Source organism: Arvicanthis niloticus, chromosome 22, assembly GCF_011762505.2.
Source record: "Arvicanthis niloticus isolate mArvNil1 chromosome 22, mArvNil1.pat.X, whole genome shotgun sequence".
Taxonomy (NCBI): Eukaryota; Metazoa; Chordata; class Mammalia; order Rodentia; family Muridae; genus Arvicanthis; species Arvicanthis niloticus.
The window spans coordinates 2,801,116-2,814,454 of record NC_133429.1 but is presented as its reverse complement, the minus strand read 5'-3'; the positions used below and the strand labels follow the sequence as shown (position 1 = coordinate 2,814,454).

At 54.5% G+C, this 13,339-nt stretch overlaps 2 protein-coding genes and 1 long non-coding RNA gene across 4 annotated transcripts; 2 read left to right on the top strand and 1 right to left on the bottom strand.

Moving 5' to 3' along the window:
• Positions 1-606: 606 nt before the first annotated feature.
• On the bottom strand, positions 607-2,572 carry LOC143435896 (uncharacterized). 2 transcript variants are annotated; one of them, XR_013106221.1, is made up of 3 exons: positions 2,039-2,572; positions 1,764-1,911; positions 607-1,680 (listed from the first exon to the last, which is right to left on the bottom strand). It is a non-coding gene; the product is annotated as an uncharacterized LOC143435896 (long non-coding RNA). The 2 variants fall into 2 exon arrangements; XR_013106222.1 differs by having other exon boundaries at positions 1,764-1,847.
• Positions 2,573-2,668: 96 nt separating this feature from the next.
• Madcam1 (mucosal vascular addressin cell adhesion molecule 1) lies at positions 2,669-6,898 on the top strand. Its single transcript, XM_076919595.1, has 5 exons — positions 2,669-2,748; positions 2,997-3,263; positions 3,520-3,846; positions 4,591-5,022; positions 6,723-6,898. The coding sequence occupies exons 1-5, from the start codon at positions 2,688-2,690 to the stop codon at positions 6,863-6,865; spliced, it is 1,230 nt and encodes a 409-aa protein (XP_076775710.1). The 5' UTR covers positions 2,669-2,687; the 3' UTR covers positions 6,866-6,898.
• A 1,031-nt stretch (positions 6,899-7,929) lies between these two features.
• On the top strand, positions 7,930-13,339 carry Tpgs1 (tubulin polyglutamylase complex subunit 1). Its single transcript, XM_076919596.1, has 2 exons — positions 7,930-8,302; positions 12,610-13,339. Exons 1-2 carry the CDS (start codon positions 7,965-7,967, stop codon positions 13,145-13,147), a joined length of 876 nt encoding a protein of 291 aa, XP_076775711.1. The 5' UTR covers positions 7,930-7,964; the 3' UTR covers positions 13,148-13,339.

Sequence of the window (13,339 nt, the reverse complement as noted above, 5' to 3'; positions counted from 1 at the left end):
GCCTGCCAGGCTTCTGCTGACCCCTCCCCACCTGGCCCTGGTATAGCAGGAAGCTGGGTCAGGGGTGGGGAAGTAGCCCATTCACCAGGTTTGCTGCCCCCCACCCGGGTTAAGAGCCCAGCTTCCCGGGAAGGGCCCCTGTCTTGGAGTCACCTTCCTGCACAGCATCCGGGCACTGGTGCATGCTGGGCAAGGGGCGGGGGATGGGGTCCAGGCAGCCACAACCCTGACTACACACACACACACACACACACACACACACACACACGCACACCTGAACCTGGTGTCCACTACTCTTTCCACACCTCAGTTTCCCCGTTTTGATACCAGCCTCCAATTCCACACACTCTATCACTGGTGCCTCGGTTTCTGCTTCTGAGAAGATCCCACAGTTTGAATGCTGAGCAGGGGGCAGGGGGCAGGGGGCAGGGGGCAGGGGGCAGGGGGCAGGGGGCAGGGGGCAGGGGGCAGGGGGCAGGGGGCAGGGGGCAGGGGGCAGGGGGCAGGGGGCAGGGGGCAGGGCCAAAGCAGACAAAGTCTCACCCTATATAGTTAAGGTTTCTGTTGCTGAGATAATACACAGTGACCAAAAGCAACTCGGGGAGGAAAGTGTTTATTTCAACTTACACATCCTGATCCCAGCCCTTCATGAAGGGAAACCAAGACAGGGACCTGGAGGCAGGAGGTGACGCGGAGGCCATGGAGGAGTGCAGCTCCACCTGTTTTCCTGTAGCATCTAGGACCCCAGCCCCGGGGATGTACCACCGAGGGCCAGGCCCTCCCACATCATTATTTCTTTAAAAAATCCCCCCACGGGCTGCCTCCAGACCAGTTCTGCTGGGAGCACTTTTATCAACTGAAGTTCCCCTTCCCAAATGACCCCTAGGTGACACGCTTGAGTGGAGACAGACTTCAAATCTGCAAGTCTTCAAGGTACCTTAGGAAGGCAGAGGAGGTTGGAAAGGGAAGTGGGAGGGTCTTGGAGACTTGGAGACCCAAAGTCTGGGTGCAAAGGTGTGGCTTGCCTGAGGCAAGAACACAGGAAACAAGCCTGCTTTCTCTGCAAGAACCTCAAGCCTGGGGGTGTTGATTTGCAGCTGGTGCTCCTCAGTAAGGCCTGGGCCAGGAGGGCAGAACAGGAGAGACGGTGGGGGAGGATGTATGATATTTTGACGTTTGATGACGACACTGTCAGGCACTGGGCTTGAGCGATGCGATGCGCCCATACATGGCTCAGGGGGTGGGAAAATTTAGTCTAAGATTTGGGAGTCCAAAGCTGGGGTTCCCTGACTCCCAGGGAATCCAGTACTACAGGAAAACCACACAGAGGAGTCAGAAATGGAAGGCCATGGGTCCCCAGACCTGCAATGGGGGAGGGGGGGAGCAGGGGCTCCCAAACTCCTGTACATCCATACACCACTGTGTCTTGGGGACTTAGGAACAGAATTGAGAGCCCTTCAGCTGAGGGGCTGAGGACAAAGGTGAGCCTGGAAGCTCCTTGATGACTGTGCTTAGCTTAGCAGCGGCTGTCTGGGAGGGGGAGGGGCCTTCCTCAGGAGGCTGCAGCTCTGTCGGCAGGCTTTCTCCATGCTCTGCACTGTGTTCTTGATGAAAGAGACAGCCCTTGGTTCCAAACCGTTCACTGATTGTACATCTTGGAAAATGGGTACATACCACCTCCTGGGGATGGAGCAGAGATTAAATACCTATTGCAGGGAAGAATGTCAGGAAGGAAAGCTTAAACCCTCAGGGCCTCTAGATACCTCAGTAGCATGGAGAACTCTGGTCTGGGCTACGTGGCACAGGTCACGGTTCCTATGTGGAAAGTGTGGCACAGGTCACGGTTCCTGTGTGGGAAGTGTGGCACAGGTCACGGTTCCTATGTGGAAAGTGTGGCACAGGTCACGGTTCCTGTGTGGGAAGTGTGGCACAGGTCACGGTTCCCATGTGGGAAGTGTGGCACGTATTGCAGGCCAGGTATCTGGTAGGGAACAGGGAGCCGCCTGGCGTGCCAGGGACTCTGAACCTGCTGTCTTACCAAGTTTCCTGGCAAGGTCCATGGCTCCACAAGGATCCACCAAACCCAAGTCTCCACATTGCAGGTGGAAGTGAGCCAGCCCCAGACCCCAGGCTCTGTCAGGCCTGCAATGAAAGGACGAAGACTTAGGGGACAACTGGTGACTTATCCCAGACACACCTCACATAGAACTCAGGCCCCAGAATAACTCCCACACTGGTGCACTTGGCCCCGGGGACCCCCACCATCCAGAACCAGGCCAGGCCCCTCTGCCAAGCGGCCACCTGTAGAAGTGAAAACTCAGCTCTAGCCAGCTGGGTGGGTGGAGCAACCTAGGACTGGCAGATTTCCATGCACTTGACCCACCATGGTGACCTACCTCCAGCTTTTAGTTTCAGCCTTCCCGTCCATTAGAACTGGGGCCTGGAAACTTCCCAGACCTTCCCTACCCATATGTCTGTAATGACTGTGTTCCCGGGTCCCTACCTCACCTCTAGCCTCCACTTCTCTGCCTCCTACAAAGTGGGGGTCGGGCTGGGAAAGCCCCCTGGGAAATTCCCACAGAGCAGGCAGAAGGGGGAGGAGAGGCAGGGTCTCAGACAGTAGGAAGCGGCCAGCCCACTGTTATTTAAGCGGCCTCCCCTGGCGGTCACAAGACAGAGAGGCAGGCATGGAGTCCATCCTGGTCCTCCTGCTCGCCCTGGCCATGGTACCCTTCCAGCTCAGCAGAGGTAAGCAGGGATGTGGGGAGGGAAGCAGGCTTCGAGAGATGAATGGGTACAAGGGAGGAGATTTTGGAAAGGCTATGAAAATCCATGGCTTTGAGAGGCTGGTCTGGGGAAATGGGGCTCTGGTTATTCTCTAATGAAGACACAGGAACCTGGGGCACAAGTCTACAGGCCTGGGGTCTGAACCCAGGGTCAGGGCTGGAACCTGGGACCTAGTGGCCCCAGCACAGCTTTAATGTTCTTACCCCCAGGCCAGTCCTTCCAGGTGAATCCCCCTGAACCTGAGGTGGCTGTGGCCATGGGCACATCCCTCCAGATCACCTGCAGCATGTCCTGTGACACGGGGGTAGCCCGGGTGCACTGGCACGGCCTGGACACCGGCTTGGGTGATGTACAAACCCTCCCAGGCAGCAGCATCCTCTCCATACGAGGCATGCTGTCAGACACAGGCACTCGTGTGTGCGTGGGCTCCTGTGGGAATCGAAGCTTCCAGCATGCGGTGAAGGTCCTTGTGTATGGTGAGGCCCACTCTGCCTTTCTAGGTGCCACCTACCCCAGGGGAATCAGGACCTTGCACCATACCAATGCCATCACCCACCAAGTCCCCACACTTCACTGCCCCATACTCCACCCTATAGACCTTCAAGGATGACACAACCACTCTTCCTGTCCCAACCACCCAAGGCCTTGGCTGCCCTATCACTCTAAACTCACCTCTGCCTGGCCCAGCCCTGACCTCCAAGCTCAACCCTGGGCTCCACTATTAATCCACAGCCTTCCCAGACCAGCTGGTGGTGTCCCCGGAGTTCCTGGTACCTGGACAGGACCAGGTAGTATCCTGTACGGCCCACAACATCTGGCCTGCAGACCCAAACAGTCTCTCCTTTGCCTTGCTCCTGGGAGAGCAGAGACTGGAGGGTGCCCAGGCCCTGGAAGTAGAGCAAGAAGAGGAGATGCAAGAGGCTGAGGGCACACCGCTGTTCCAAATGACACAACACTGGTTGTTACCCTCCCTGGGGACTCCCGCCCCTCCTGTCCTTTACTGCCAGGTCACCATGCAGCTGTCCACACTGGTGCTGACCCACAAAAAAGAGATTCCAGGTAAGGCCACTGAGTCCTGTCTGCCTCTAGGCTCAGCAGCTTGTTCAATGTCTGTCCCACAAGGCAGCCAGAGAAAAGGTTAACTGAAAAGATAAGGACCTACTCTGTGCTAGCCCCAGCATGATTTTTTTTGTTTTTTTGAGACAGGGTTTCTCTGTATAGCTTGGCTGTCCTGGAACTCACTCTGTAGACCAGGCTGGCCTCAAACTCAGAAATCCACCTGCCTCTGCCTCCCAAGTGCTGGGATTAAAGGCGTGTGCCACCACCGCCCGGCTTTCTGTCATTTTCTGTTCACAAATTCTTGGCTTTCCTTAGCTGGGTGGTGGTGGTGCACATCTTTAATTCCAGAACTCAGAAAGAAGAGCCAGGTGGCTCTCTTGAGTTTGAGGCCAGACTGGTGTACAGAGTGAGTTCCAGGACAGCCTGGTGTACAAAGTGAGTTCCAGGATAGCCTGGTGTACAAAGTGAGTTCCAGGACAGCCTGGTGTTCAGAGTTAGTTCCAGGACAGTCAGGGCTACACAGAGAAAACCCTGTTTGAAAAACTAAATAAACAGTGGCCTGGTAGACTTATATAGGAGCCGGTATCCAGTAACTGTTCTGTGTCATCAGCTCCTGGTCCTAACTACTATGCTGCCCTGTGTCTCTTGAGTAATGGGGGAGGGATCTTGAAGGGGTTCTGGACCAATTCTGAGCTGCAGATGGGGAAAACAAAGCCACAGGAAGAACATTCATTCTGTTTGCAGTTCTAGAGAGCCAGGCCTCACCTGAGCCCTGGGAAACGACCTCTGCTGAGCCTTACAGCCTGGCCTCATCCAGTACCGCTGAAGCAGTCTCCTCGGGGCTCAACATCACCGCCCTGCCTTCTGCCCCTCCACACCCCAAGCTTAGCCCTAGGACTCTGAGCTCTGAGACACCTTGCCATCCCGAAATCCACCAGGACCTGGAGACAGGCTGGGAGCTCCTGTGTGAAGCATCCTGTGGGCCTGGAGTGACCGTGCACTGGACCTTGGCTCCTGGCGACCTGACAGCCTACCATAAGGAGGAGGCCGGGGCCCAGGCACGGCTAAGCATGCTGCCCCCAGGTCCCATTCCAGAGGGCTGGTTCCAGTGCCGCCTGGACCCTGGCGGGCAGGTGACCAGTCTGTATGTTCCTGGCCAGGTGACTCCAAATCCCTGTGAGTGCTGGGGCCTTGGGAGGGAGGGACAAATGGGACTAAAATGCTAGTGGGGGTCTGTGCCATGCCTAGCCTCAGTTTACTCTACGTTCAGTATGCTTTCCTGCCTGTGAGACCACTTAGAACTTGAAGCACCTTGCAGAATTTCAGAGGCAGGGATCCCGTGAAACAAACAGTAAAAAACAGGTTTTGGTTTTTGTTTTTTGGGTTTTTTTGTTTGTTTGTTTTTTTGTTTTTTGTTTTTCGAGACAGGGTTTCTCTGTGTAGTCCAGGCTGTCCTGGAACTCACTCTGTAGACCAGGCTGGCCTCGAACTCAGAAATCCGCCTGCCTCTGCCTCCCGAGTGCTGGGATTAAAGGCTTGCGCCACCACTGCCCGGCCTAAAAAACAGTTTTTAACGTTGGTTTCATAAGCCAGAGGCTGGCTTCAAACTTGCTTCATGGCTAAAGGTGAACATGATCTGCTTGCCTCAGCCTCTTCAGTGCTGAGATAACAGGTACACACCACTGTGACACATATTTTATGGCTGAATTTTAAAATGTTAATCGGGTCTGGAGTGACAGATGGCTCGGAAGTTAAGAGAATTCACTGGTCTTGCAGAGGACCTGGGTTCTCTCTCCAAAAGATGGCTCACAAACACCTGTGACTCCAGATCCAGGGGACGCAACCCACACTGTGGCCTCCAAGAGCACCACATGCATGTGTGACATATGGACATGCACACTAAGAACTCCTGCATATCAAAATAAGACAGTCGCCAGGCGGTGGTGGCACACGCCTTTAATCCCAGCACTTGGGAGGCAGAGACAGGCAGATTTCTGAGTTCGAGGCCAGCCTGGTCTATGGAGTGAGTTCCAGGACAGCCAGGGCTACACAGAGAAACCAAAAAAAAAACAAAAAACAAAAAAAAACAAAACAAAACAAAACAAAAAAAAAAACAAAATAAGACAGTCAGAAAGCAGAGACAAGAAATTCATAGCCACTTCTAACTCCAGTACCCGGAGATTTGACACCCTCCTCTGATTTCCAAGGGTACCTGCATGTATATGGCACACACAGAGACATACACACACATATATATAAACAAAAAACTGAACATTAAAAAAATAAATCTTGCCAGGCGGTGGCGCACGCCTTTAATCCCAGCACTTGGGAGGCAGAGGCAGGTGGATTTCTGAGTTCGAGGCCAGCCTGGTCTACAGAGTGAGTTCCAGGACAGCCAGGGCTACACAGAGAAACCCTGTCTTGAAAAGCAAAGCAAAAACAAACAAACAAAAAAATAAATCTTAAGCCAGGTGGTGGTAGGCAAATCTCTGAGTTCAAGGCCAGCCTGGTCTATAGAGCAAGTTCTAGGAAAGCCAGCCAGGACTACATAGAAGACTCTTGTCTCAGAAAAACAAAACAGACAAAAACAAAACAAAACACAGAACTATGCTGGGCATGATGGCGCACAGCTATGACCTAAGTACTTGGGCAGTAAAAGCAGAAGGGTCAATGTCAGCCTACGCTTCAGAGTGAGAAAACAAAACCTCCCTTTAAGCATGCTCACTCTTCCATGCTGTCTTTGAACACGTCTGGTTGAGTGACTGTTTTCTACCCACGTAGAGGCCAGCTAGTTGAGAATACTACCTATGTACAGTTCCCTCTGTAGAGCCCACAGGCAGCAGGACTGGTGACAGCTTTTCTTCCTAATCTTTAAGCCTCTGTCGTCGCCCTATGGATTGGCAGCTTGGTGCTGGGGCTGCTTACACTGGCCTTCCTTTCCTACCGCCTGTGGAAATGCCTGTGGAAATGCTACCAGCCAGGTCCTCGCCCAGACGCCAGCTCATGCACACTCCTATGAAGCTCGATTATGCCAGACTAAAGGAAGCAGAGAGTGATCAGCTGTAGGATTTGGGGCATCAAGTTGATAGGATGGCCACTTTCCTTGGTGGTCAGCACATCTATAAGCTCCTCCTGGCTGCTGGGCTTTCCTGCCTGTTGGCCCAGAGGTAAATAAAGGCCCCCGTATCTAGCCATTGGTGTATTCATTCGTACTGCGAATAGGGAGGCTTTATGCATCTCCTATCCCTACACCCAGAGTCCCTGGAGACAGGCACACATCCTCATCTACCTTTGTAGGCCCGAGCAACAGGCAGGAGGATACTAGGCGGAGTAACTAAGAGTAAATAAGGAGGTGCCCAGTGGCCTGGAAAAAGTTCTTGGGGGCGGGGGGAACCCGGGAAAACACGAAGAGCGGTATGGATGCCGGACAAGGGAATAAAAAACGATGTCAGTAGATAAACTGCCAAAGATAACACAGAAGCCGGACACGCAAGGATACTAGAGAGCCACAGCCGTTCAGAGTTACGACAGCAGCCCCCTCTGGTGGTCAGGAAGGGTAACAGTCTGGGGAAGGAAGGGGAATCTGGTGAAGACTCCGCTCAGGCACGCTAAACGCTCGCAAAGAGACAAAGCGAGGCCAAAAACCCGGAAGAGCCAGGTCGAGTCTAAGAGCAAACGCAGAAAACGGTCTGAACCCCGCTTTCAGCCCTAGATTCCTGGTTGGCTCTGTGGGGTTTCTCTGGTACCCAGGTGCTTGTTGCTAGGAGACCGTGCAAAGGAAGACTTGCCCACTACTAAGATGGCAAGGTCTCGCGCTTCAAGCTAGAAACCAGCCCTTCCTGGGGAACCATTTTGAAGTCTGGCAAGCTCACGATTCCAGACCGAAGCTAGAAAATGCAGTCACGGAGGAGCAGGAGAGACGCAAAAAGAGAAAACCAGTTAGGGCACAGGGGGAAAGGTAGCCTGCGCTTGTCACTATCGAGAGTCGCGGGGGGTGGGGGGGAGTGGGGGAGGGAGACAGAGATCCTCTGCCCTTAACAAAAATGGCCGTCCAGGGAGGGCGCCTCATCGCGCCGTGAATTATGGCGGCGCTTCCGGTCCCGCTGCCCCCAGCAAAAATGGCGGCAGTGGAGAAACGGCGGCCGGCAGTAGCACCACCGGCCAATTTCCCGGACAGTGGCCGGACGTCGGTGTCTCAGGCGGTAGCGACAGCTGAGAGCGAGGAGGACTTCCTACGGCAGGTCGGCGTGACGGAGATGCTGCGCGCAGCCCTCCTGAAGGTGCTGGAAACCCGGCCCGAGGAGCCCATCGCCTTCTTGGCGCACTACTTTGAGAACATGGGTCTGCGTTCGCCAGCCAACGGAGGCGCCGGGGAGCCCCCGGGCCAGCTCCTCCTGCAGCAACAGCGCCTGGGCCGCGCGCTGTGGCACCTTCGCCTGGCTCACCACTCGCAGAGGTGCGGACCGATGGCGGGCGGGGGTGCCAGGACTACAACTCCCGACAGGCCCCGCGCGAGCGCAACTCGCCGCCGACGCGGGGCGTTTCCGGGAGTAGTGGTCTCTTCTCTTTTCCCGGGTCTGGTTGGCTTGAGGCGGTGTGGCAGCCTGGTTAAGGCTCTCGGCGCTCCTCGCATCGATTTCGGCCGCAGTGAGCGCGGGGTGTACTGGAAATTGTGGTCCTTGTAGGAAGTGTTGGGAGTTGTAGTCCATCCATTGCATGAGCTTCCAGATGATTAGGGCCTGGAGGGGGTTGCTTTTGAACCCGTGTCCATTTTGTCCTCGCAGCCCAGGGTTTTGGAAGTCAAGAAGCCCAGCGAGGTAGCATAAATAGCTGTGGTGCTTGTCCAGGAGATAGGCAGTCTGTGTACCCCCAGCCTACAGAAGAAGTTCCTGACATGCACTCGCAGAGCACAGGCTGGTTTAGAGCTGGATGTGAACCCTGCAGGGAGCTCCGCAGTGAGACCAGTTCGATTGTAGAAGATGACTGAGGACACTTTTTCATTGCATAGTGGATGAGGGAAGCTGATCATTAGGCATCATCAACCAGGGGTGACCAAATGGATGAGCTGGTGCCTGAGGTGTCAGCATGGAAGAAGACTCGGGTAGGAGAGTGGGGAAGGGGCACAAGGCGGAAGATGGTGGGCAACAGCGGCTCTGGCTTCCCCTAGGGAAGTGAAAGTCCAGAGAAAATACATTTCCTGCTGAGCAGACCAGACATCCCTGCACCAGGGGAAAGGGGCTCAGTGTCCAAGATGAAAATGAGGAAGGAAGAACGGGGCATAACGCGCTGATGGCCAGGGTGGGAGGGGCACAGGCACAAAGGCAGGAGGCCAGCGGACAGTCTTCAGCTTCAGCAATGGGAGATGTGAGTGGGGAGACTGAAGCACACAAGACTGCACCCTGAGGTGCTAGGGTGTCACCAGGTCTCTCACCACCTGGCCTCCATGCCACCAACCTAACCGGTTCTGCCAGTCACTGAATCCATACCTGCCATTCTCTGACAAGGACTCATTTTAGCCAGCTGAAACCACGAAAGCTGTGTGTTTACCACACTCTGAGGGTCTGTGTGGACACAGACTTGGTGCCGTTGCTCACCCAGGACCTAGGGCGACACCACTGACTGTCAGCCAATTGGAGAGCAAGGGGCATGTGGGGAAAGCCAGTAGGCAGGTGGAATCCTTAGAGATGCATCCAGGGGTGATCCCAGAAGACACAGCCATGTCTCTGATGGCTCACAGAGCTAGGCTCTCTTCCCCCAGGGAAACCACTGTTCCTTCGCACCTGTGAGTGGTGTGTATGGAGACAGTGGGTCCTTGTGCAGTGCTCAACCTGAGTCTGCACATGGGGCAGCCCTACCACTGAGGCCTGTCAGCAGAAGCTACGCCAATTCCCGGGACCTGAGGAACTGAGTTTGTGAGGCCACCAGAGCATCAGATCTAGGGGGAGTCCCTCCCACGTCTCTGTAGGCCATGGCCATAGTATCCCCATCAGTCACTTCCCTGCCAGCCTGTGAGAGCCACTTAGGGTCATTGTTCAACCTGGAAGATGGCTGAAGCCTTGGCCACCAGAGGCCAAGCCAGGAGTCACACCCATGGGCTGCAACCCCTGCCACCCTTTCTAGCTACCACACTGCTGATGGCAGGAGAGAGACACTGACCCTACTGTCCCGAAGCTCTTAGGAGTCATTCTCATGACTCTCTTAGAGCTCTTTTGACCAAGCAAAACTACGTGACTTAAAAGAACAGAGTTACTGGCTGGTCTCACTGGGAGACAAGCCAGCCTAAGCTTCCTCTGCACAGCCATTCCGTGGGAGGTACCCCAGCCCCTACAGGGTGCTGTTGGCATCCTTGCTTCTACCCCACCCCACCCTTGCCAGGAGCTCCCTGAGTGGAAAGACCTGGAACTGGTTTGTGCCCGCATACATCCTCCCAGCCCTGCCACAGGGAAAGCCACTGGTAGGAGGAGGGACGGAAGCCTGACGGCTCGGCACACACCTTTCATCCAGCTCTGGGGAGGCAGAGGCAGGTGGGTGGCTGTGAGTTCAAGGCCAGCCTGGTCTACAGAGCAAGTTCCAGGACAGCCAGGGCTACACAGAGAGACCCTGACCCAAAAGAAAGAAAGGGTGGGGAAAGGGCTCCCATTGTGTGTGCACAGTGCGCTAAGTGGGACCCCACCTCAGCTTTCCCAAAGCTGTAGCTCACCATCTTGCCTCTGCCTCATCACTTGTCAGTGACCCAATGGTGCTTCCCAGGAGCAGATGTGAGCCACCTGAGAGGTGGGTGTCCTTGTTCCAGGCCATAATTATCCATCCTGTGGCCATAAACAGCCAAAGGCAAGGTGTGGCCAGCACACGAGGATGTGTGTCATCCATCCTTCCAAGAACCTGGAGGTGTGGACGTAGGGTTTGCATCCCATAGATGAGCTGACCAAGGCTCACAGAAGCAGTGCCAGAAAGCCAGTTACCCTGGGAGGTAGATCTGCACCTGGTACAGGAACCAGTCAAGGGCCCAGTCCTTGTGCCCCTGGCCATCACTGTCAGAGAAGCTAGAATAAAGGCTGTGAACAGGTGTATCAGTCAGGAAGAGCTGTGTTGTGCTGCTGTAACAGGCCCAGCATCTCCATAGCTCTTACCACAACTGCAACCCTGCTGAGTGACCTTTACAAAAGACACACAGACTATCCTCTGGGCACCTGCTACAGCTGGATAGCATTTATTAAGCACTCGCAACTCTAGAAGGTAAAACATCCAAGGAGGTCCCAGAAGTCAGGGTGGAGCAGACCACTCCTGAAGCTGAGCCACATAAAAACCAGAGTAGCATCCAGTATCAGACAGTTACTCTTTGGGTCCTGCATTCAGACTGTCAGCTTGTTCGGAGCCTTTGTACAAGGCTATATTCATGGTCACATCTGTGAGCCGCCTGACTCAGCACACTCTCCTTATATACACTAGCTCTTAGCTAAGGATGTGATTTAGCCACAGGTCTGTCAGAACTGGCTGGTTACTCTGTCTCAATAAAACTTTATTTAAAGACAGCCACAATGGCTAAGGCAGGAAGATCATGGGCTCAAGCCTCAGCTACTGAGAGTCCCTGCTTCAAAATAAAGAGCTGGCTCGCCACAGGATGGCTGCATGAAGACACCACACTAAGGCTTAATATGTAAGGGGTGGCACTAAGGACTGGTCTTGCCCTCAGGCCTTGTGCTAGGGGCAGAGTGAATGAGCCTGTCACAGATGCCAGTTGAATGAGCACTTGGTTGAGAGTTAACTGAGCTCGGGCAGGGCTCAGTTGGCAAAATGCACAAAAGCCTGGTTGCAGCCCCAGCACCGTGTAAACTGATCATGGTGGCACTTAGGAGGTAGAAGCAGGAGGATCAGCAATTCCAGAACACCCTGAGTATCAGTTCAAGATGTCCCAGCTACGTGAGACCCTGTCTCAAACAGAACACACACACACACACCCATAGCTCGGCCAGTAAAGGTACTTGCTGAACTCTGCAACCCGAGTTCAATTCCTGGTATCTGTGTGAAAATAAAGGGGACCCAACTCTGAGTTGTCCTCTGAGCCAGGCATGGTGGCACACACCTTTAATCCTGGACTCCAGAGGCAGAGGCAGGCAGATAGCTGTGATCTTGAGGTTAGCCTGGTGTACACAGCTAGTGCCAGGACAGCCAGAGCTACACAGAAGAACCCTGTCCTAAAAAAAAAAAAAAAAAAAAAAAAAAAAAAAAAAAAAATAGAAGGAAAAAAAAGGTTGTCCTTGGACCACCACATACATCATGCATACACATGTATGCTTATGCTTATGATTAGTTGCTTTTAAGACAAGGTCTCACTATATAGACTAGGCAGGTCTTGAACTCACAGAGATCCCTCTGCCTCTGAGTACTAGGATTAAGAGATACCATTTTCATCTTAAGTAGCATTTTAAATTTGTATATGTATGGGCACTTTGAATGCATCTGTGCACCGTGTGCATGCATGCCTCAGAGGCCATAAGAAGGCATCAAAACCCCTGGGACTGGAGTTACAGATGGTTGTGAGCCATAATGTTGGTGCTGGGAATCGAACCCAAGTCGTCAATAAGAGCAGGCCTACCGACCGAACCATCTCTGCAGCCTCTTAAATAAATTTTAAGAAAGCAAACACTTAGGGTACCTGGTGCTCTAAAGGAAGAGGCAGACAAATGAGGAGCTGAGGTGGGTCTGGAAAGGCCCAGGTGGCCAGCCAGACTGGGGGCTGCTGACACCCCACTATCCCTGCAGGACGGCCTTCAACAATAACGTGAGCGTGGCCTACGAGTGCCTGAGTGCTAGTGGCCGAAAGAAGAAACCGGGGCTGGACGGGCGCACGTACAGCGAGCTGCTGAAGCGCGTTTGCAGGGATGGCGGGGCGCCTGAGGAGGTGGTGGCACCACTGCTGCGCAAGATCCAGTGCCGGGACCATGAAGCTGTACCTCTGGGCATCTTCCGAACCGGCATGCTGTCCTGCTTCGTGCTGCTGGAATTTGTGGCGCGGGCCGGCGCCCTCTTCCAGCTGCTGGAGGACCCTGGCCTAGCGGTGGCCGATCGGCGTGTGGGTCAGGCAGTGCTGGACACGCTCGAGGGCGCGCTGAGTGCAGGAGACCTGGCAACGGCGCCCACGCACTACCTGGAGGCTGGGTCCCGCCTGGGTCCGGACAGCCTGGCGCGTGCCCTGGACAGGGCGGCGAGTGGGCGACGACCCAGCGCGCCCATGGCCCGCGAGGAGTTCCTGGAGAAGGCTGCAGCCCTCTTCATTGCCAAGGTCAAGCCGGTGGGCTAAGCCTACAACGCACCCACACTCTGCCCTCTGGAAGGTGTGGACTTAGGACCTGCAAACTGGTGTCCCTGCATTCTGCACAGGGTCATCACCCAGAAAGGGAGACCCGCTTGGACCCTGCAGGACCAGCACTTGCAACTCAATACCCTCTGTACTGGCCTGCCTACCCCACTCAGAAATAAAATCTAAAAAGAC

What these genes read in the sequence shown, in the direction of transcription:
- Madcam1 (XM_076919595.1), top strand. Translation starts at nt 2,688, where the DNA reads ATGGAGTCCATCCTGGTCCTCCTGCTCGCCCTGGCCATGGTACCCTTC. An exon ending in CCACAAAAAAGAGATTCCAG is followed by an intron (nt 3,847 to 4,590) that starts GTAAGGCCACTG and finishes TTCTGTTTGCAG; the next exon opens with TTCTAGAGAGCCAGGCCTCA. An exon ending in CCAGGTGACTCCAAATCCCT is followed by an intron (nt 5,023 to 6,722) that starts GTGAGTGCTGGG and finishes CTAATCTTTAAG; the next exon opens with CCTCTGTCGTCGCCCTATGG.
- Tpgs1 (XM_076919596.1), top strand. Translation starts at nt 7,965, where the DNA reads ATGGCGGCAGTGGAGAAACGGCGGCCGGCAGTAGCACCACCGGCCAAT. An exon ending in CTGGCTCACCACTCGCAGAG is followed by an intron (nt 8,303 to 12,609) that starts GTGCGGACCGAT and finishes CTATCCCTGCAG; the next exon opens with GACGGCCTTCAACAATAACG.